The 21,662-nt window shown below is 47.4% G+C and overlaps 1 protein-coding gene across 1 annotated transcript; it reads left to right on the plus strand.

The window, feature by feature from the left end:
* The first annotated feature begins 16,032 nt into the window (after positions 1–16,032).
* On the plus strand, positions 16,033–20,055 carry PROP1 (PROP paired-like homeobox 1). The gene is made up of 3 exons (XM_011955970.1): positions 16,033–16,451; positions 17,953–18,185; positions 19,247–20,055. The coding sequence occupies exons 1-3, from the start codon at positions 16,343–16,345 to the stop codon at positions 19,583–19,585; spliced, it is 681 nt and encodes a 226-aa protein (XP_011811360.1). The 5' UTR covers positions 16,033–16,342; the 3' UTR covers positions 19,586–20,055.
* Positions 20,056–21,662: the final 1,607 nt, after the last annotated feature.

A 21,662-nucleotide genomic window follows, 5' to 3' on the forward strand; every position in this document is an offset into this window, starting at 1 on the left:
TAATTTTGTTCTTCAGTGAAAAAAGTTTATTATTTTGTTCTTCATAATGGAGGTCTTTTGAGTTCCCCAAACTTGTCTTTCTTAAGACAAAATTAGAGTACCGTAGTCCTAAAATCAAACTATCTGAATGAGAGGCATATTTCAGTTGGTACCTCGAAGTGTCTGAGTGCATTCAGGATTCTAAAATTGCCTCCTGATCTCAGGCCGGGCATGGTGGCTCACCCCTATAATCCCAGCCCTTTGGGAGGCTGAGGTGGGTTGATCACTTGAGGTCAGGAGTTTGAGACCAACCTGGCCAACATGGTGAGACCCTGTCTCTACCAAAAATACAAAAATTAGCCAGGTGTGGTGATGGGCTTCTGTAATCCCAGCACTCTGGAAGGCCAAGGCAGGTGGATCACTTGAGCTCAGGAGTTCGAGACCAGCCTGACCAACAGGGTGAAGCCTCATTTCTATTAAAAATACAAAATTAGGTCGGGTATGGCCGATCACGTCTGTAATCCCAGCACTTTGGGAGGCCGAGGCTAGCGAATCACCTGAGATCAGGAGTTTGAGACCAGCCTGGCCAACATGGTGAAACCCTGTCTCTACTTAAAATACAAAAATTAGCCAGGTGTGGTGGCAGGCGCCTATAATTCCAGCTATTCTAGAGGCTGAGGCAGGAGAATCGCTTGAACCTGGGAGGCAGAGGTTGCATTCAGCCGAGATCACACCATTGCACTCCAGCCTGGGGGACAAGAGTGAAACTTCATCTCAAAAACAAAACAAAACGAAACAAAAAAATTAGCCAGGCATGGTAGTGCATGCCTGTAACCCCAGCTACTCAAGAGGCTGAGGCAGGAGAAGTGCTTGAACTCAGGAGGTGCAGGTTTCACTGAGCCGAGATTTTGCCTCTGCACTCCAGACTGGGTGACAAGAGTGAGACCCTGTTTCAAAAAAAAAAAAAAAAAAAATTGCCTTGATTTCCTCAGTTCTCACCATCCCTGAACCTGGTCCTGTTAAAACCTTTCCCTTGTAAGTTAAACTCACGAATGATTCTTCTACACTCAAAATTAATTTTGTTCCTCAGAGCATGGTTGAATTTTGAGCCATTGCCAAGGAATTCTCAAAGGTCATTGAAGACCCTCACTGATTTGCTGATGAATTCAGCACAGTGCTCAGGTTTATTGGCTGGTGTTTCTAAGCTATGCCAGCTGGGTCATGCACTTTTTAGTGAAGGCCAGGCTCAACACTGATGGCCAAGTTTCATTGGCATGACCCTGAGGAGGATTTAGGCAAAAACTAAGAAAAAGTCCCAAGACATGGCAAAACAAACACACACACCACACACACACAGACACACACAAACACACTCACCACACACACAGACACACACACACACCACACACACACAAACACACACCAAAAGTCTATTCTTGAGTCTTTTCCTACAGTCTTAGACTGGAGTAAAATCCACGCCTGTACCCAAGAACCTAACAAGCTCATTTACAACTATTATAGTCTGCTCCAGGTTGTATTTAAAGAAAATTCTGGATTACCCATGGATGGCAAAACTGTTCAAGTAGGTGTTAATTCTGTTTGTGAATGGCCCTTCTAGAAAACTTTCCCAGATTGTCAAGAGGGCCTGCCTGGAATGAGAAACTCTGCCCACGTCTGATCTAGTTAATTTGGCAAATCAGTCTGCCCACACACTTGAGGCCAGTGCCTGTTTAGCTGCAGAGAAAAAGAAAAACCGTGTGGGCTGGGCGCAGTGCTTCATGCTGTCATCCCAGAACTCTGGGAGGCCGAGGTGAGAGATTCACCTGAGGGCAGGAGTTTGAGACCAGCCTGGCCAACATGGAGAAACCCTGTCTCTATTAAAAGAATACAAAATTTAGTTGGGTGTGGTGGCGGGTGCCTGTTATCTCAGCTACTTGAGAGGCTGAGGCAGGAGAATCACTTGAACCCGGGAGGCGGAAATTGCAGTGAGCTGAGATCGCACCATTGCACTCCAGCCTGGGCCACAGAGTGAGACCTCACTCTGTCTCAAAAAAAAAAGAAGAAGAAGAAGAAGAAAAGAAAAGCCTGGTGGCTGTGACAACACTGTTTTTTCTTCAAACAAGTGTAGGGCTGCCTGACGACTTATGCCCAGGCCTGCAGACGTAACAGGAGGGAAAGAGAGAGCTCCTGGCTCTGCCACAAAAGAGAGAATCTCCAGTTCTCCTGCTTAATCATTTGGGTGAAACCACCCTTCAATTTGGGAATGAAGTCTTAATTGTTCTGAGAGCTAAAAATCTCCAGTCTCCTCTCCTACTGAGTGGACCCCACCCCCTCTTCTTGGCCAAGAAGATCCCAGAGAAGCCTTAGAAACTGAATTTTCAGCCAAAACCGAACAGAAGGCCGGATACACCTCATTATACCCTCTCCCTTTCGTGGTTTAGATTCAACAACTGCCCAGCATTAAGGTTGAAGTAGAGATTGTAATACTGACAGAACTGACTCTCTGTGGCATTAAGATACCCAATTATAAACAGGACCTAAGGCCATGCCAGGCAAGGGGTAAGTCATGTAGCCCCACACTTAAAGAAGAAACAGTGTTGTAACTGGGCAAGATTTTCCTTTTCTATGCAGGTAAACAAGCACTGACCTCAAGATACTGCAATACTGAAAAAATTGCAGCTCATTGAGGCTGGAGGCTGGCTGACTGACCCTGTCCCCTTCAACCCGCCAGAACTACAGCTTTCACTGGACAAGAGACTGACTTCAGCAACATTCTTCTGATGAGAGACCAGGACCTGGCTCTGGTTACAGTGGCTGGTTACACTCAAGAGCCTCCCTGTCCCTGCTTCACCTTTCGACACATAGGCGTAATTGTAATTCATTTAAATGCTGACTCTACCTCAGAGTGAACATAGGTCATATGTAACATGCATGTCTGTTCACCCTCCATGCACACACCTCCCTTCTTGAATATTCATAGCTCATCCTATAACTTGCTAAATATGTATACTTGGCCAACCTTTTGAGCATAAATTCCTGTTCCATCTAGCCCATCCTCCCAGCTCCCCAACTATCTGTTTCTGGTCCCTGCTGGAGGTGGAGTTTACACTTCCTGGCTTGTCAGAATGGCCACCAAACTCTCCTTTCTAAATTTACAACTGTGTGATTTTTAAATTGATAGTTCATAGACACCAGAGCAACTATCAGTCCTTAACCCGACTGGCCTCCATCAGCCCCTACTAAAGTGTGATGAAAAGATAAAAATGGTAGGCGTTTCCAATAAGCCTTTACCTGCATTGTTTCACACCACATTCCTTTCTGCCTTGGCCCTCCTCAAGACACCCACCCTTTTTTGCTTGTTACTACTGCCCTGTCTACCTTCTAGGATGTGATTTTCTAGAAAAATACCATCCTGGAATTTCTCTTTTCCAAAAGCCGGGGTTGCGGGGGTGGTGATAATATTAGAATCTGACAAACCAAATTGCTGACTCAACCTTGAAGTCCCCTGATTCCCCATGTTCAGTCATTTATTGTGCTTTTTTCTGTTCAGAAAACAAAAATAATACCACTCCTTCACTGCTGAATCAAATACCTGTCTCTTTATGGACAAAATCATCCAGCGATATTGGCAAAATTCACAGCGTACTTCCTTTTTGTTTTTTGAGACAGAGTCTTTCTGTCGCCCAGGCTGGAGTTCAGCGGCGTGATCTCCGCTCACTGCACGCTCAGCCACCCGGGTTCAAGCCATTCTCCTGCCTCAGCCTCCCAAGTAGCTGGGACTACAGGTGCCCAATACCATACCCGGCTAATTTTGTATTTTTTCTTAGTAGAGATGGGGTTTCACCACATTAGCCAGGATGGTCTCCATCTCCTGACCTCGTGATCTGCCAGCCTCGGCCTCCCAAAGTGCTGGGATTACAGGCGTGAACCACCATGCCCGGCCCATAGCATACTTTCTATTAAAATCTGGATTAAATAGTAAACACTATCCATTCAACCAGATGGCATTACAAAGTCTTCAGCCTATTACAGAAGAATACAAAACCAGGCCTAATCGCTTCATGTCTTCGTCCTTGTAATACCCGAATTCTGCCTATTAAAAAACCAAGCAACTATGGGTGGAGGTTTGTTAGTCAAGGCAACTGAGGAGTCAGCCATGGGATCCCCCAACTGTACCTGAGCCTCTAGCTGTAGACACTTTCATGCTTGTACCATGCCCGGCATCTTCCTGCCAGCCGACTCACTTTCTAAGAGCTTCTCCTACTTGCTGCCCATCATCTCACTCTCTCGTGGGCAATAACCTTAACCCCGTGACTCTTCTGCCCTCTCCTTCAGGCCAGACACCACACGGCTGCCAGCTCTGATGGACCACCTCCCCTGGGCAGTGCCAGCTGTTTTGATGCACAGATGGCTCACATGTAAAGAATGATGCTGGTAGGCGCCATGCAGGCTACACAGTCACTATGCCTTTGAGGTTGTGTTAGCAGCTGCTTTGCCTGTAGCCACTTCAGCCCCATAGGCAGAGCTGTTTGCTCTCACTGGAGCCTGTCTCATTGCTAAGAGAAAGACTGTAAATCTTTATACAGACAGTAGGTATGCCTTTGCAGTTGCTGATGATTTTGGAATGTTGTGAAAGCAGAGATTTTCTTACTTCCAATGAAGATGAAATAAAGAATGGAGTTTAGGTACAAGAATTACTAGATGCAACACAGCTGCTCTAGACCACTGGAAGCGAGACTCTGGAAGCTGGAGGAAATCACCTTGCTGATAATGAAGCAAAGAATGCTGCCCTTATATGTCCCACTTACCAAATCTCAGTCATGGCCCAGCTAAAAACATTCCCAAAAGATACTAAAACAATTTAAGATGCACAGAACTGGGCACCAGAGGCTGAAGAAGAAAACTGGAAAAGTGATGGCTGCTGGTTTAATTAGATAAAGAGGAACGCTGGTTTGGCCCAAATGAAAAAAACAAAAACAAAAACAAAAAAAACCTGTCCCACCAGACTCCATGAAGTTTCTATTATTATTATTATTATTTTGAAACAAGAGTTTCACTCTTGTTGCCCAGGCTAGAGTGCAATGGCATGATCTTGGCTCACTGCAACCTCTGCCTCCCGGGTTCAAGATAATTCTCCTGCTTCAGCCTCTGGAGTAGCTGGAATTACAGGCATATGCAACTATGTCTGGCTAATTTTGTATTTTTAGTAGAGATGTGGTTTCACCATGTTGGTCAGGCTGGTCTCGAACTCCTGACCTCAGGTGATCCACCTGCCTTGGCCTCCCAAAGTGCTGGGATTACAGGCGTGAGCCACTGCGTCTGGTGAAATTTCCATTACTAACTACAATACATAATTTAAGTCATGGGCAACAGAAAAGATGATTACTTTTATGAAATAATACTGGTGGAGTAACATCAATAGATCAGCCCAAAGTGCTTATGAAGCCCACCCCACCCATCCTAAATTCAATCCTGGAAAGCCAGTGCACATAGCCTCTGGCCATTTATTATTCTTTTTTAAGACAGGGTCTTGCTCTGTTTCCCAGACTGGAGTGCAGACTCCTGGGCTCCAGCGATCCTCCTGCCTCAGTCTCCCAAGTAGCTAGGAGTACAGGCCTGTGCCACCATGCATGGCTAACTCAGGGCCATTTTAACTTCCTGACGGGCCCTGCAGGGTTTGGGGGATAGATTTCATGCAGCCACCTCCCTTAACTGAGTACACCATGTTTTAGTTCTGCTCTGTGTGTTCTCCTGTTGGGTTGAAGCATCTGCAGGTGAGTCATTGCTTCAGCAATGGCTAAAGTCCTATTAGAGAAGATAATCCCTACCTGGGTAATGCCTTTGAGCTTCACAGTGAACAAGAAACTTGTTTGACTGGACAAGTTATAAAACAAGCATGTGCTCTCTGGCATATTTACATCTGACAACACTTCGATTGTGATTATCATCCCCAGTGCCCTGGATGACTGGAACACACCCATAGTCCTCTAAAGACCCAACTGCCAGAGTTGATGGAAACCTTACACTTGCCATGGCCAAAAGCCCTGCCTAGAATGCTTCTGACCTTGAGGGCCCTTTGGATTATATAAACTTGCATCAGTCGTTCTACAGTGTGCTCCCAGGAGACAAAGACCTGAAACATAAAACACCACAACCTCCAACAAGGAGATTTTTGTCTATTGGAAAAGACACTCACAGAAGGATGCCTTCCAGCCTAGCTAGAAAGGTGCACACCAGGTGCTGCGGGGCAACCTCTGCACAGCCAACTGCAAAGGCATGGATTCCGGGGTACGTGCATCTCATCTGAAGAAGATACCACATGTTCTCACTCATGTGGAAGCCAAAAGAGTGGATCTCACGGAGGTAGAGAGGAGAACGGTGGTTACCAGAGGCTGGGAAGAGAAGAGAGGGGGGATGAAGAGAAGTTAAGTTAGAATAAGTTCTAGTATGTGATAGCACAGCGAGGAAATGATAGTTCATAATTTATTGTAATACAAAATAGAAGAGTCCTAATATTCCCAACACAAAGAAAAGATAAATGTTTGAGGTGACAGGCATCCCAGTTACCCTGATTTGGTCATTGCATATTGTGTACAAGTATCAAAGTATCACATGTACCCCCAAAATATGTACAACTATTGTAAATCAGTAAAAGATAAGAGAAAAAATAAAAAGCAAAAAAAAAAAAAAATCCCCAAAACCAGCTCCTAACTGGACCTGCACTCCTGTCAACAAATTAAAACTAAAACTTTCTAGGATATGAAGCAGAAGCCTCTTGAGCCAGATGGCTTTTCCCAGGATGTCCAGAACAGGCCTGTAAACCCTTTTCGCGTTTCTAATTCTTGCTTGATTTTCTTCCTCTTTTCCTGGAAGGATAATTCCATTTCCCAGTCCATCACCACAGGGGACTTACTAATTGTTGGTTCTGTCATCAGAAACCTCCATCTGTTGATAACTCTACTGACTCCCTAGTTCAACCTGTAACATCTCACTAATGCCCCAGATACAACTACCTGTACAAATTGTATCCCACATTAAGGGTCCAAGATGAGGTCCTCATCCAATCTAGGCTTATCTACTCGAATTAAGACAGCGCAGTGAGTAGCTGGCACACCCTCAAGAGCTGCTCATGACATGCAGAGATGACTTAATTTTTCAGTATGAGGCCAGGCGCAGTGGCTCACGCCTGTAATCCCAGCACTTTGGGAGGCTACGGTGGGTGGGTCACCTGAGGTCAGGAGTTCGAAACCAGCCTGGCCAACATGGTGAAATCCTGTCTCTACTAAAAATTAAAAAATTAGCAGGGCATAGGCGAGTGCCTGTAATCCTAGCTACTATGGAGGCTGAGGTGGGAGGATCACTTGAGCCTGGGAGGTGGAGGCTGCAGTAAGCTGTGATTGCGCCCCTGCACTCCAGCCTGGGTGACACAGCATGGCCCAGTCTCAAACAAAAAAAACAAAGAATTTGGATTTCGATCGCTCCAATTTTTATTATTAAAAGTGATGGTGGCAGGGCACAGTAGCTCACACCTGTAATCACAACACTTTGAGAGGCCAAGGAGGGAGGATCCCTTGAACCCAGGAGTTCGAGACCACCCTGGGCAACATAGTGAGACCCCATCTCTACAAAATAAAAAGTTTAAAAATTTAAGAAATTTGGAAAAACTGACAATGCAGTGTACATATGTCCTCGCATCCCAGGGAGAATTCTAACATATACACGGAGGTTCAACCATATGAAATTGCTGATGTTTGACCAACTTTTTGACTTATAAAAATAGCAATTTCTTGCTTATTTTTTTGAGACAGAGTCTCACTCTGTCTCCAGGCTGGAGTGTAGTGGGGCAATCTCAGCTCACTGTAACCTTCACCTCCTGGATTCAAGCGATTCTCCTGCCTCAGCCTCCTGGGTAGCTGGGACTACTGGCATGCGCCACCACGCCCAGGTAATTTTTGTATTTTTAGTAGAGACAAGGTTTCACCATGTTGACCAGGATGGTCTCAATCTCTTGACCTTGTGATCCACCAGCCTCGGCCTCCCAAAGTGCTGGGATTACAGGCATGAGCCACGACGTCCAGCCTCTTATGTTTAATAGAATAGGAATTACTGGGTCATGAAGGTGGGTTTTTACATTAAATTTTACTAAATATTTGTTGTAACAATTTACTCTCACCAGTTAATAGGTGGCAGAGGAGTTCTTTCTCTAGTTTTTTGCCAACAGCTGACTTGTCACTTGGTTTCATTTCTATCTTTCTATGATGGCTGCGAAACAGTAACTCTGCTTTAATTTTCATTTTCTCATTTTGTTAATAGAGAAATTCAGCATCTTTGCATGCATTCTTTGGACATTCTATTTTCTTCTCCAAATTGCCCTTCCGTGTCCTTTTCCCATTTGCTAACGGATTGTTTATCTTTTTCTTATTAATTTGTTTTATTATTGTTGTTGTTAATATTATTATTATTATCACTATTATTATTATTATTATTATTATTATTTTAGACAGAGTGTTGCTCTGTCACCAGGCTGGAGAGCAGTGGCACGATCTCGGCTCACTGCAACCTCTGACTCCCTGGTTCAAGCAATTCTCCTGTCTCATCCTCCCAAGTAGCTGGGATTACACTCACACACCACCACGCCCAGGTAATCTTTGTAATTTTAGTAGAGATAGGGTTTCATCATGTTGGCCAGGATGGTCTCAATCTCCTGACCTTGTGATCTGCCCACCTTGGCCTCTGAAAGTGCTGGGATTACAGGCGTGAACCACTGCACCCGGCCAATTTGTTTTATTCTTTACATATTTTGGATTTTAATCTCCTGTGTTTCTACATATGCTACAGATTCATTTTCAGTTTTTGGCTTTCCTTTTAACTTTTTGTAAGCTGTCTTACCATAATATATTAAGGTCCCATCTTTTATTGGTTTTGTTTCAGGACCCTCTGTTCTGCTCTGTTAATCCTCTATACTATTAAATATTTCTGCCCAAATCTGTCTTAATTAAAACTTTAGGCCAGGTATGGTGGCTCACGCCTGTAATCACAGCACTTTGGAAGGCTGAGGTGGGCAGATCACCTGAGGTCAGGAGTTCAAGACCAGCCTGACCAACATGGCAAAACCCTTTCTCTATTAAAAATACAAAAATTAGCCAGGTGTGGTGGCAATGCCTGTAATCCCAGCTACTCGGGAGGTTGAGGCAGGAGAATCACTTGAACCCAGGAGGTGGAGGTTGCAGTGAGCCGAGATTACATCACTGCACTCTAGCCTGGGTAACAGAGCAAGACTCAGTCTCAAGAAAAAAAAAAAAAAAGGCCAGGAGTGGTGGCTCACACCTGTAATCCCAGCACTTTGGGAGGCCAAGGCAGGAGGATCACGAGGTCAGGAGATGGAGACCATCCTGGCCAACATGGTGAAGCCCCATCTCTACTAAAAATACAAAAAAATTAGCTGGGTGTGGTGGCGAACACCTATAATCCCAGCTACTTGGGAGGCTGAGGCAGGAGAATCACTTGAAGCTAGGAGGCAGAGAATGCAGTGAGCCGAGATCGTGCCCTTCAGCCTGGCAACAGAGTGAGACTCTGTCTCAAAAAAACCCCTCTAAAACCATTTTGATATTTGGGAGGACAAATTCCTTCCTCTTGTTTTTTGTTTCTCTGATTATTTGTTTTTAAAAATCTTGACTTTTTTGGACCTTTTCCATATATATTTTAAAATCAGGCATTCAAAATCTATAAGGAATTTTTTAGATTTTGACTAAAATTATATTAAATGTATAGATTAACTTGGGGGAGAATGGACACTCTTCAATCCTGAGTATTCTGTCAATGGACTGTCTTCTCATTTGAGTTATCTTTCATGTCCTTCAATATCTTTTTTTTGTTTTTCATGCTTTTGTTTTTGTTTGCGATGGAGTCTTGCTCTGTCACCCGGGCTGGAGTACAGTAGCACAATCTTGGCTGTCTGCAACCTCTGCCTCCGGGGTTCAAGCTATTCTCCTACCTTAGCCTCCCGAGCAGCTGGGATTACAGGTGTGCACCACCATGCCTGGCTTTTTTGTTGTTGTTGTTGTTGTTGTATTTTTAGTAGAGATGGAGTTTCACTATGTTGGCCAGGCTGGTCTCAAACCCCTGACCTGAGGTGATCCACTCTCCTTGGACTCACAAAATTTTGGGATTACAGATGTGAGCCACCGTGCCTGGCCTAGTATAATTTTTATAGCTTCTTTATCCTCTAAATTTCTTACAAATCTTTGACAATATTGCTAGTTATGTACTATTACGAATTTTTTTTCTGTTGCATTATTTAATTGGCTATTACTGGTATACTGGTATATGTAAATATAATTGATTTTGTTTTTAATCTTGCATTTAGAAATGTGTTGATCGTCTTGTTCTAACAATTTTCTGTATATGCTCTTGAATGCTTTATACTGACAAAAATATGATCTATAAATAATGAACACAAGCTGGGAGCAGTGGCTCACACCTGTAATCCCAGCACTTTGGGAGGCTGAGGTGGGCAGATCACCTGAGGTCGGGAGTATGAAACCAGCCTGGCCAACATGGAGAAACCCCGTCTCTACTAAAAATACAAAATTAGTCAGGCATGGTGGTGCATGCCTGTAATCCCAGGTACTTGGGAGGCTAGGCAGGAGAATCACTTGAACCCGGGAGGTGGAGGTTGTGGTGAGCCGAGATCACGCCGTTTTACTCCAGCCTGGGCAACAAGAGCAAAAATCCGTCTCAAAAAAAAGAAAACAATTTTCTTTCTTTCAAATCTTTATACCTCTTATTTTTTTCTTGTCTAATTGGATTGGCTGAGACATCCAGGACAATGTTGCACAGCAGGAGTAAAGGCAGCTAGCCCTGTGTTTCTTCTGATCTTAGGAGAATGCTAATTACATTTTATCATTTAAGAATGACAAGTTTTTGAGAGATCACTGTTATCAAAATATCTTGTAGGTTTCAATGGATGGCCTGTATTAAATATTTTGCTAATAGTTATATCATTTAAAAATTTTGAATAAGGCTGAGCATAGTGGCTCACGCCTATAATCCCAGCACTTTGGGAGGTTGAGGCGGGTGGATCACTTAAGGCCAGGATTTGAGATCAGCCTGGCCAACTTGGCAAAACCCTGTCTCAACTAAAAATACAAAAATTAGCTAGGATTGGTGGCATGCACCTGTAATCCCAGGTACTTCGGAGGCTGAGGCAGGAAAATCACTTGAACTCAGAAGATGGAGGCTGCTGTGAGCTGAGATTGTGCCACTGCACTCCAGCTGGGCAACAGAGCGAGACTCTTGTCTCAAAATAAATAAATAAATACAATTGAGACCAGGCACGGTTGCTCATGCCTGTAATCCCAGCACTCTGGGAAGCTGAGGCAGGCAGATCACCTGAGATCAGGAGTTCGAGACCAGCCTGGTCAACATGGTGAAACCCTGTCTCTACTAAAAATACAAAAATTAGCCGGCTCTGATGGCAGGCACCTGTAGTCCCAGCTACTCAGGAGGCTGAGGGAGGAGAATAACTTGAACCCGGGAGGCAGAGGTTGCAGTGAGCCCAGATCATGCCACTGCACTCCAGCCTGGGTGACAGACTGAGACCTTATCTCAAAAAATAAATAAATAAATAAATAAAAAGTGTTGAGTTTTATCAAATGCTAGATAATCATATGGTTTTTTATTGGTTGATGTGATGAATTATTTACTATGAGTCTATTTTCTTCTTTTTGCTAAGGTGTTAACCTTAGCCTTCTAAGACCTCAGTCTACTCGTGTATCTTATATATTTCTTTTTTTTTTTTCAACATACTAGTATCTTTACATCGTCCTTTCTGAACAGATGAGCTAAACAAAAACTTGAATTCCTTTCTTTGATAGAGTCTTCAAAGGGCATTCTTCACACTTGCTCGAACACAGAAGGAAAGTTCCAGTACTGTGCTCATTTTGCAAATGAGGAAGGTGAGGCTTAAAGTGATGAAATAACAGCAAGCAAGGGCTGGTTCTGGAATTTGAATTCAGACAGCCTGACTTGCAGGATGTTCTTCTAGGATCAGAGTGTCCTTAAGAGACACTCTTTCCATAGAATTTCTTTACTGTTCCATAAACTTTCTGCAGTGTCACAGTGAACTAGATAGGGAGGGTGTCCTGATGGGGTTGGAGTTTCCTGAGGTGTCAGAGGCACTGGCAGGTCTAAGTAACTTTGGATGGCTAAAATGCTCTAGGAATCACAGTGACTTAGTACAGTCAGATATTCCTCTGGGCATTGTAGTGAGACTGCGTCTGTACAAAAACATGCAAACATTAGCTGGATGTGGTGGTGTACACCTGTAGTCCTGGCCATTCAGGAGGCTGAGGCGGGAGAATTGCTCGAGCCCAGGAGTTTGACACTGCAGTGTGTTACAATCACAACTGTACTCTAGCCGGGGTGACAGGGCAAGACCCTGTCTCAAAAAAAGTGTATACATATTTGTATGTGTGTATATATATACACACACATATAATCCTCTAGGGTCAAATAATCTAGAAGGTAGGGTGTTCACATGCTCAGAGTAAGCTAGGGTTTATAGTAATCAGGGGAATCAGTGTGTCCTCATAGAGACCTGATCCGCTGGAGACTCAGGGGGTCCTTGCCTTGTCTCTGGATGGTAAGGAGGCCCATGTAGGTTCCAAGTGTCTTGTAGGACTTCTTCTTCTTCTTTTTTTTTTTTTTTTTAACAGAGTTAACGCTCTGTCACCCAGGCTGAAGTGCAGTGGCATGATCTCGGCTCACTGCAATCTCTGCCTCCCAGGTTCAAGTGATTCTCCAGCCTCAGCCTCCTGAGTAGTTGGGACTACAGGCATGTGCCACCATGCCTGGCTAATTTTTTTGTATTTTTAGTAGAAACACGGTTTCACCATGTTGGCCAGGCCAGTCTTGAACTCCTGACCTCAAGTTTTCTGCCTGTGTCAGCCTCCCAAAGTACTGGGATTACAGGCGTGAGCCACTGTGCCTGGCATCTTGTAGGATTTTAAAAGGTCAGAGGACCCTGGGGAACAGGGTGTTTAGAGGATCCAAAGAGACCTCATAGGATCAGATGAGATCTTAACGGTGAAAGAGAGTCTGGGAGACTTAGAACATCTTGGGAAGCAGGGGTATTGGAGAGAGAGGGCGTCACGGGAGGCAGGTGTTCTGGGCCTACAGGCATTTTCATCATGTCAGAATGCTTGAAGTATCCTTACAACATCACCAGCTTTGAGGTCAGACTGTCCTGGAAGATCACACAGCTTGCGTGGAGTTAAGATGTTTTGGAGGTAGGTCTGGCTGCGTGATTCAGAGACTCCTGGATGTCCTGGGAGTCCAGAACTGTGAAGGTTTTCAGGTAGGGCAGCATAACCTTTTGGTATTTGAATGCGGGAAATCAAGGTTTTCTGGATCTCTGGTGGTCCTCGAAGGTTTGGGTAGACTTGAACGGACCTGTCATGGAGTAGGATACCAAGGTATTCTTGTACAATCAAAGAATTTGCAGGAAATCAGAGGGTCCTGGATGAGCAGAACATGCTAGGCAGGGGTGAGAATATGGCAGAAGTGAAGATGTTCCGGCAGTTCTGCGAATGTATTCTACAAAGTGTCTTGCAGGAAATAGTTGCCTTGAGAGGACAGAATCTCTCAAGGGTTAGAATAATCGCCCTTTTGGATTCAGGGGGCCCTAGTGTGTCGAAGCTGTGCTGGGCTGTCTGTGTGCTGGGAGGGGGAGAGTGACTGTGACTAGAGTGCCTACTGACAAGTCTGGGGCTGAGACAGCCAGAGTACACTGGAAGGTTGGAGAGCCCTGGCATTAAGACATCTCGTGTGTCAAAGGCACGTTGGATGGTCAGAGTGCTTTGGGAGACCAGGATATGTCTTTACTTCGTCAAAATGTCCCATGGATCAGGCTAGTGTGGTCAGGGTATTTCCTGGGTTGGGGTTGGTGTGTTGAGTGGTTTTTCAGTGTCAGCATCACCTTTGCAAGATTCAAGCAAATTGGGAGCTCTGAATGGGCAGGAAGGCAAGATGCCCTTGACTGTCTAGATTCTGTAAGGTCAGGAATTCCTTAAAAGGTTAGAATTTCCCAAATCTCACCATGTCCCTGTGGTCTGGGTGTCTTAGAGGGTCACAGAGTCACTGTGAGCCCAAGCTCTCATGCTGGGTGTAAGGTACAGAGGTCAGAGCCTCTGGGAGGGTCTGTGTGTCCTAGAGAGTGAATGCATCCTCAGTGCCCTTGCGATTCAAGGACCTGACAGGGCCAGAATGGGCACCCCCGGCAGCAGGGTGCATTGGAATTCAGTGTTCTCCTGTGAGTCTGAGCTGACTGCACGTCACTGGGTCTTGCTAGGTTAGGACTGCCGTGGGTCCAGGTGCTCCAGGAGGCCGCAGTGTGTCCTAGGGTAGGGGAGAAGGGTCAATATTAAGAGCAGTGTTGCTCAACTTTAACGTTATGGACTAAACGTTTGTGTCCCTCCAAAATTTCTATGTTGAAGTCCTAACACCCGACGTGATGGTATTTGAAGGTGGGGATTTGGGGAGGTGATTAGGTTTAGATGAGCTCATGAGGGTGAGGCCCCATGATGGGATTAGTGTCCTTACAAGCAGAGGAAGAGAAACCAGAGCTGGTTCTTTCTCCACCATATGAAGGCACCATGAGAAGGCAGCCAGCCCTCTGCAAGCCAGGAAGAGAGCCATCACAGGGGAGCCGAATAGGCGGACCCCTTGATCTTAGACTTCCCAGCCTCCAGAACTGTGAGCAACAAAAGTCTACGGTTTAAGCCACACAGTCTGTGCTATTCCTTCATGGCAGCCCCAGCTGACTCAAGACCCACATGCGCTCGGTTCTCCTGGAGATCTTGGTACAGTGGAGACTGTGACTCAGCAGGACAGAGGTGGGGCCCAGGGATCTGCATTTCCAGCACGCTCCCATTGCTGCTGCTGCTGTTGATCCATGGACACCACCGTAAGCACCAAAATCCTAAAGGATTATGATTTCCTGTCTTGACTCATCAGGGTGTTTTTAAAGGACCTGTATGATGGCATGACCTTGGGAATCAGATTGTCCTGTGGGTACAGTGTGTTCCAGCGGCGGGGGGGGGGGTCTATGTGCCCTGAGAAGTAGAGGTGAAGTGTTCTGGGTGTCAGCATGTCCCGGGGGATCCTAAGGTCCTGGGCTGTCGCGTCATCCTTAAGCGGTCAGGGTGTCCTGGGGATGTCAGAATATACTTCCTGGGTCTAAGTAACCTCAAGGGACAGACTACTGTGGGACCAGGCTGTCCCGACTGCTCAGGGATTCCCGGTGTCAGGATTTCCTTGAAGAATCAGAATGTAGTATGCCAAGGGAATCTCAGTCTCTTTCCGAGTCCTGAAGTCTGGGGCAGGATGGGGGGTCAGGACGCACCTGGAATGCAGATGTTCAGGTCAGCGTTTTCGGAGGGTCTGGGTGACCTCAGAAGGTCCTGGTGTCCTGGGGGTTCCGGGTGAATGAGGAGGTGGTGTTTGAGGGAGGAAATCAGACAGTACTTGAGAGCTAAGGTGTCCTGGAGGCCCATTCTCCGGAGTGGGTTCAGGTTGGCCTGAGCACTGGCTGGTGTATTCTGAACTATCAAGGTGTCTGAGAGGGGCCGGCGTGCACTTGTGACTTCTTTTTTTAGTTTCCTGGAAACAGGTCCTTGGGTGTCACCCCCATGCTGAGATGCCAGGCAGGCTCCACTCCTGGGTCCCTTTACCCAGCTCTTCATTCCTCTCCCCACAGTGGGGTTGTGAGGAGGGGGTCTCAGGAGGAATGCATTTTCTCCTCCTCCCCTGCCTGCTCCCAGGAGGGGATTTAACAGGACAAAAGGATCCCGTCCTCTGGGAATACGAGCCCTTGGCCCCAGTCCCTGGACCCTCCGACAGAACACCTTCCCTCATCCGGCTTGTGATCCTCCCTGAGCAAGGGGGCTCTGGCGACCGTGTGGTGATTGGAGGGGCCCACAGGGGTGAGGAGGAGGTCACTCCTCCAAGACTGGGGGGTGGAATGGGAAAGTAGGCAGCTGACAGAAGAGAGCGGCATCCCGGTGGAGAGAAGGGCCAGGCAGAGAAAAGTAGAGTCAGAAACAGAGCAACAGGTGAGGCCGAGACAGGAGAATGAGATGACACTCAAGCCAAGAAAGGGGGAATTAGGAAACAATTAGAAAAAAGGTAAAGACAGTGAAAAGTCAGAGATAGCTACCTGCACCTACACACACATTCAGAGACAGAGACCCAGAGGGTGGCACACGCAGCGGGAGAAGGGGAGAGAACAGGTGTGGAGAGGAGCTGCGGAAGCAGAGAAATCTTGAGTCAGAGATTCAGGGACACTTGATGCCCGTGGCGAGCCATGGAAGCAGAAAGGAGGCGCCAGGCCGAGAAGCCAAAGAAGGGACGAGTCGGCAGCAGCCTCTTGCCAGAGAGACACCCGGCCGCTGGGACCCTGACCACTATGGTGGGTGAGTGACTGTCCCGGTGTGCGTGGGTCCCTGAGGAGGTAGCGAGTGTGAGGCTGAAAGCATAGGCTCCATGAAGAAGGTTAGGAGGAGAAATTAAAAACAGAATCCTAGCATGTTAAAACTGTGGGAACCTTCGGAAGTAAGGGACTGGAGCACCCCTTGGCTTTACAGACTGGGGAACTGAGCCCTTGGCAGGAGGGGGCGGCTGAACAGCTCACATCGCGGTGGGGATGTGAGACAATTACCTCTGTCCCCTCACTCCTGACCTCAGAGTTGGTCAGCCCAAGGCTCTGCCTTCTCTGATGAAGGCAGGTGGAGGGGCCAGGGCTTCGGGTCCTGGGTGGGAGAGCGGGCTCCGTGTGTGTGTCCCCATGGTGGACAGTGAGCTCTAGGAGGGCCCACACCCTCGGGCCCCCATGGGGACGGTGCCTCAGCTCCAAACATCTTTTCTTGGTGTGCTTTCCAGGTGTGTCCTTTCCCTCCCTGTTCTCTCCTCCCCAGCAGCTCTCAGACTAATTAGTGTGGGGGCTTAGGGAGCCTGTGGGGAGGAGAGGCAAGCCTTTCCCACGAGCTCAAGTTCCTGCAGGCTGGTGGCTGGGCCGGGGCAGGGGTAGGGAGAAGATGAAAAGTAAGTAGGGAAGGGTGTGTCTGAGCAGAAGAGGGGGGTGCTCATCTTCCCAGGTGAGGGGTGCAGTAGATGGCAGCAGTTTGAAGAAGGTGCAGGTTGAACCTGAGCCTCGCCAGCAGGGGACAAGCACTGGGTCTTCCCTAGACCGCTGGGATGGTTGTTAGGGTGCAGGTGCACACAGCAGACCCGCAGGGTGAGCCCTAGGCGGTTGTGTGTGTCCAGAGGGGTGAATGTCCATGGAGGGGTGTGTGTCTGGCGGTGCAGTAGGAAGTGGGCAGACGGTAGAGTTGCCAGGTAGACAGTGCACGAGTGCCAGGACCAGGAATGAGTCTGAGGGTGTGCCCTGTGTAGACAGCACAGCCTCATGTCAGAGACTCAGAGACAACCAGGGGCCGAGGCTGAGCAGGGTGCAGGAACCAGGCTATGGGCAGCTAAAGGATTCCTGGTGGGGCAGGGCTGGGGGCAGTGGCTCAGTCCTGTAATCCCAGCACTTTGAGAGGCTGACATAGGAGGATTGCTTGAGGCCAGGAATTTGAGACCAGCCTGGGCAACATAGCAAGACCCCATCTCTAATTTTTTTTTTTAATCGGCTGGGTATGTTGATGCGCACCTGTAGTCCCAGCTACTCAGGAGGCTAAGGCAGTAGGATCACTGGAGCCCAGGGGTTCGAGGCTGCAGTGAGCTGCGATCACACCACTGCACTCCAGTCTGGGAGACAGCAAGACTCTGTCTCAAAAAAAAGAAAGAGGGAAAAAAAAAAAAAGATTGGAGCAGCACAGGAAGCACTGAGTGGAATCCGGGGACAGGCACATGTGATCCAGCACTGAAGAGCATCCTCCTCAGAAGCCACCTCTCCTTTCTCTCCCTTCTCAGACTTGAGTGCTCCACCCTGCAGGAGGCTCCCTGGTGCAGGAGTGGGGAGACCAAGGTTCTCCCCGCAAGGAGGACAGAAGGGCCGCCCGCACTCCCGGCGTCGCCACCGCACCACCTTCAGCCCAGTGCAGTTGGAACGGCTGGAATCAGCCTTTGGGAGGAACCAGTACCCGGACATCTGGGCCCGGGAGAGTCTTGCCCGGGACACCGGCCTCAGCGAGGCCCGAATCCAGGTGATGCTCCAGGATCCCTCCTCTCTCAGGGAATAAATGCAGATTTCTTTGGTGCTTAGAATGTTAGGCATTATAACCCTAACCTAAACAGTCACCAGACACAGGCCTCATCAGACCACCAACGTCAGAGCGTCTGCATCGAGACTATCACATCACTTGAGTTTAAACCTAGCTATAAGCTAATCTAACTTGAATTTCAACACCTACCCTCAATTTTTAATAGTGATGCCAATTCTGACTGGGTGCAATGGCTCATGTCTGTAATCCCAGCACTTTGGGAGGCCAAGGTGGGTGGATCACACAAGGTCAAGGGTTCGAGACCAGCCTGGTTAACATGGTGAAGCCCCATCTCTGCTAAAAATACAAAAAATAAGCTGGGCATAGTGGCAGATGGCTACAATTAATCCCAGCTACTCGGGAGGCTGAGGCAGGAGAATCGCTTGAACCCGGGAGGCAGAGGTTGCAGTGAGCCAAGATCATGCCATTTCACTCCAGCTGAGCAACAAGAGTGAAACTCTGTCTCAAAAAAAAAAAAAATAAGTAAAATAGTGATGCCAATTCCAACGGAAGTTCAATCCTAACTGTTCACATACATTCGGAACCTTGTCCCTAATAATAGCCTTGAAACTCAATGAGCCAGACGCTCCCTCAACCCTAACCCCAGAGTTGGTTAGCTTTAATAAACCCTACCCTAAATTCAAGCTTGTCTATAGCAATTACATTTATCTACAGTCTTCATTGTTAAACTTAACCGTAGGGGAAATTTCCCATTCTCTGGGGAAGGGAAATGTCACTGTCACCATATTTATCTCCTTGTTGGAAGTTGACATTTCTTATTCGCCCAGAGTGGTAGAAAAGGGCACATGTGGATGCAGGTTGGGGATAAGTCTGTGGGTTCCTTTGTCAGCAGACCAGGCTCAGCCAAGCCGTGTGAAAGGGCTTTACTTCCACTGGCCATGCTGGAGAGGCCTGCTCCCTGTCCCTGCACCTCTTGTCATTGGAGTAGGGTGTCAGCACGAATGTCATGTGTGGGCTCTGATATGTGTGCTCCCCCTTCTCAGGTCTGGTTCCAGAACCGCAGAGCTAAGCAACGGAAGCAAGAGCGCTCACTGCTTCAGCCCCTGGCCCATCTGTCTCCTGCTGCCTTTTCCAGCTTCTTGCCAGAGTCCCCTGCTTGCCCCTACTCCTACGCACCACCACCGCCACCAGTGACCTGCTTCCCTCACCCCTACAGCCACGCCCTCCCCTCTCAGCCCTCCACAGGAGGCGCCTTTGCTTTACCACACCAGTCTGAGGAGTGGTACTCCACCTTGCACCCGACCCCTGCTGGCCATCTGCCTTGCCCCCCACCTCCTCCCATGCTCCCCCTCAGCCTTGAGCCATCCAAGTCCTGGAACTGAGGTGAAACAAGTACCACCAAGGTGATCCCCAGCCTGTGGCCCTCATGACAAAACAAGAAAATGGGGTGGCTTCCTTTCCTTCTATGGGCAAAGCAGAAGTATGGTGAGGGTCAGCTCAGCAATTGGAAATTTAAAAATGGGAGATCATGGTGAATTCTCACTGTGGTGATGAGTGGAGGAAATCTGGGGAGGTGAGCTGCTGGAAGAGACAGGCAGAGAGGCCCCCGTGGAGCTGCCTGCTGAAGGGTGACATTGATGGAGACAGTTGCTGGTGAGCGGAGATGACTGAAGGGCTCGGACGTGAGGGCCTTCATTAACTGAGATCACGATTGAAGAACATCCCAGCTCTTTCTGCCTGATTTCAGTAAGGCTTCTGATTTAGAGTCTACCTATACATCCCTTCCCCACTGCCCACCCCGCCATCCCAATTAGTCACTCACTTTTGTTTATTCTGTCCTAGGAATTTTTTTGTTTTTTGTTTTTTTTTTGAAACGCAGTCACCCAGGCTGGAGTCCAGTGGTGCGATTCTGGCTCACTGCAAACTCCACCTCCTGGGTTCAAACCATTCTCCCGCCTCAGCCTCCTGAGTAGCTGGGATTACAGGCGCCCACCACCACGCCCAGCTAATTTTGGTTTTGTATTTTTAGTAGAGATGGGGTTTCACCGTGTTGGCCAGGATGGTCTCGATCTCCTGACCTCATGATCTGCCCGCCTCGGCCTCCCAAAGCGCCAGGATTACAGGCGTGAGCTGCCGCACCCGGCTGAAATATCTCTTGGGAGTGTCTTCTTTCCATTCCAGCAGAGACTTAGCTTTTTCTGACCCCGTATTTTCTGACTTACTGTCTGCATAGGTTTTTCTGACATACTGTCTGCATCCCACTTCCAACAAACCTGTGCAAATCTGAACATCAAGGAATGCTCTCCAATGTCTTATAAAAAATACATAAATAACATTGGATTAGTTTTGCCTATAGGAGTCTCCAATATCTGCCTTCAACTAACTTTTAAATTAGCGGCATATTTTAACATATGTGGTTTCTGATGGAGAAGAAGCCATTTGATTTAGGGCAAACTTTTCTAAGACCAAACCATCTGAGACTGATAAAGGGTCATTCCCAGGAAGGGACCTGCCTTGTCTGGGAAATGCCTTGGTCTGAACCCTCTCAGAAGAAACAGCATGGAGCCTAGTTCGTGGTACAATTTTTATATCATATTGCTTATTATGCACTTGTTTTACTCATAATTCACTGATTTATATGTAGACTTACCTCTCTTATTGGCAGGTTCATAGAAGACTACTTTTTTAATTTTTAAATTTTTTTTTTTGAGATGGAGTTTTGCTCTTGTTGCCCAGGCAGGGATGCAATGGTGTGATCTCAGCTCACTGCAACCTCCACCTCCCGTGTTCAAATGATTCTCCTGCCTCACCTTCCCGAGTAGCTGGGATTACAGGGTGTGTCGTCACGCCCGGCTAATTTTTTGTATTTTTAGTAGAGATGGGGTTTCACCATGTTGTCTAGGCTGGTCTCGAGCTCCTGACCTCAAATGATCCACCTGCCTCAGCCTCCCAAAGTGCTAGGATTTCAGGCGTGAGCCACCATGCCAGGCCTGTTTTTCTTTTTTAATTTTTATTTTTTCATGTGCCTCTAGATATGATTTTTATTCTTTGGTTTTCTTCCCCTCCCTCTTTCATCCCTCTCCTCTCTTCCAACTCCTCGTCCCTGTCCCATCCTTGCTACCCATTTAGTGGGAAGGAAGTTTCCCTGTGCCTGCAGCCCTGCTCCCCAACCCTCAGCAGGGTTACCTTCTGCAGAAGCGGGGCAGAGGGTAGGGGACAAGGCATGGGGAGGCAGCTGGAAGGAGTGAAGAATGAAGCCTGTGGAGGGAGGTGGGTGGTGATGGCAGCAGTGGCGGCTGTCAGCTGGCATTCTTGTGCTCACAGCACTTCACAGAAGAATTTTTTTTTTTTCTTGAGACTTAGTCTTGCTCTTGTCACCCAGGCTGGAGTGCAATGGTGTGATCTCGGCTCATTGCAACCTCCACTTCCCAGGTTCAAGCAATTCTCCTGCCTCAGCCA

The sequence above is a fragment of the Colobus angolensis genome, unplaced genomic scaffold (assembly GCF_000951035.1).
Source record: "Colobus angolensis palliatus isolate OR3802 unplaced genomic scaffold, Cang.pa_1.0 Scaffold404, whole genome shotgun sequence".
Taxonomy (NCBI): domain Eukaryota; kingdom Metazoa; phylum Chordata; class Mammalia; order Primates; family Cercopithecidae; genus Colobus; species Colobus angolensis.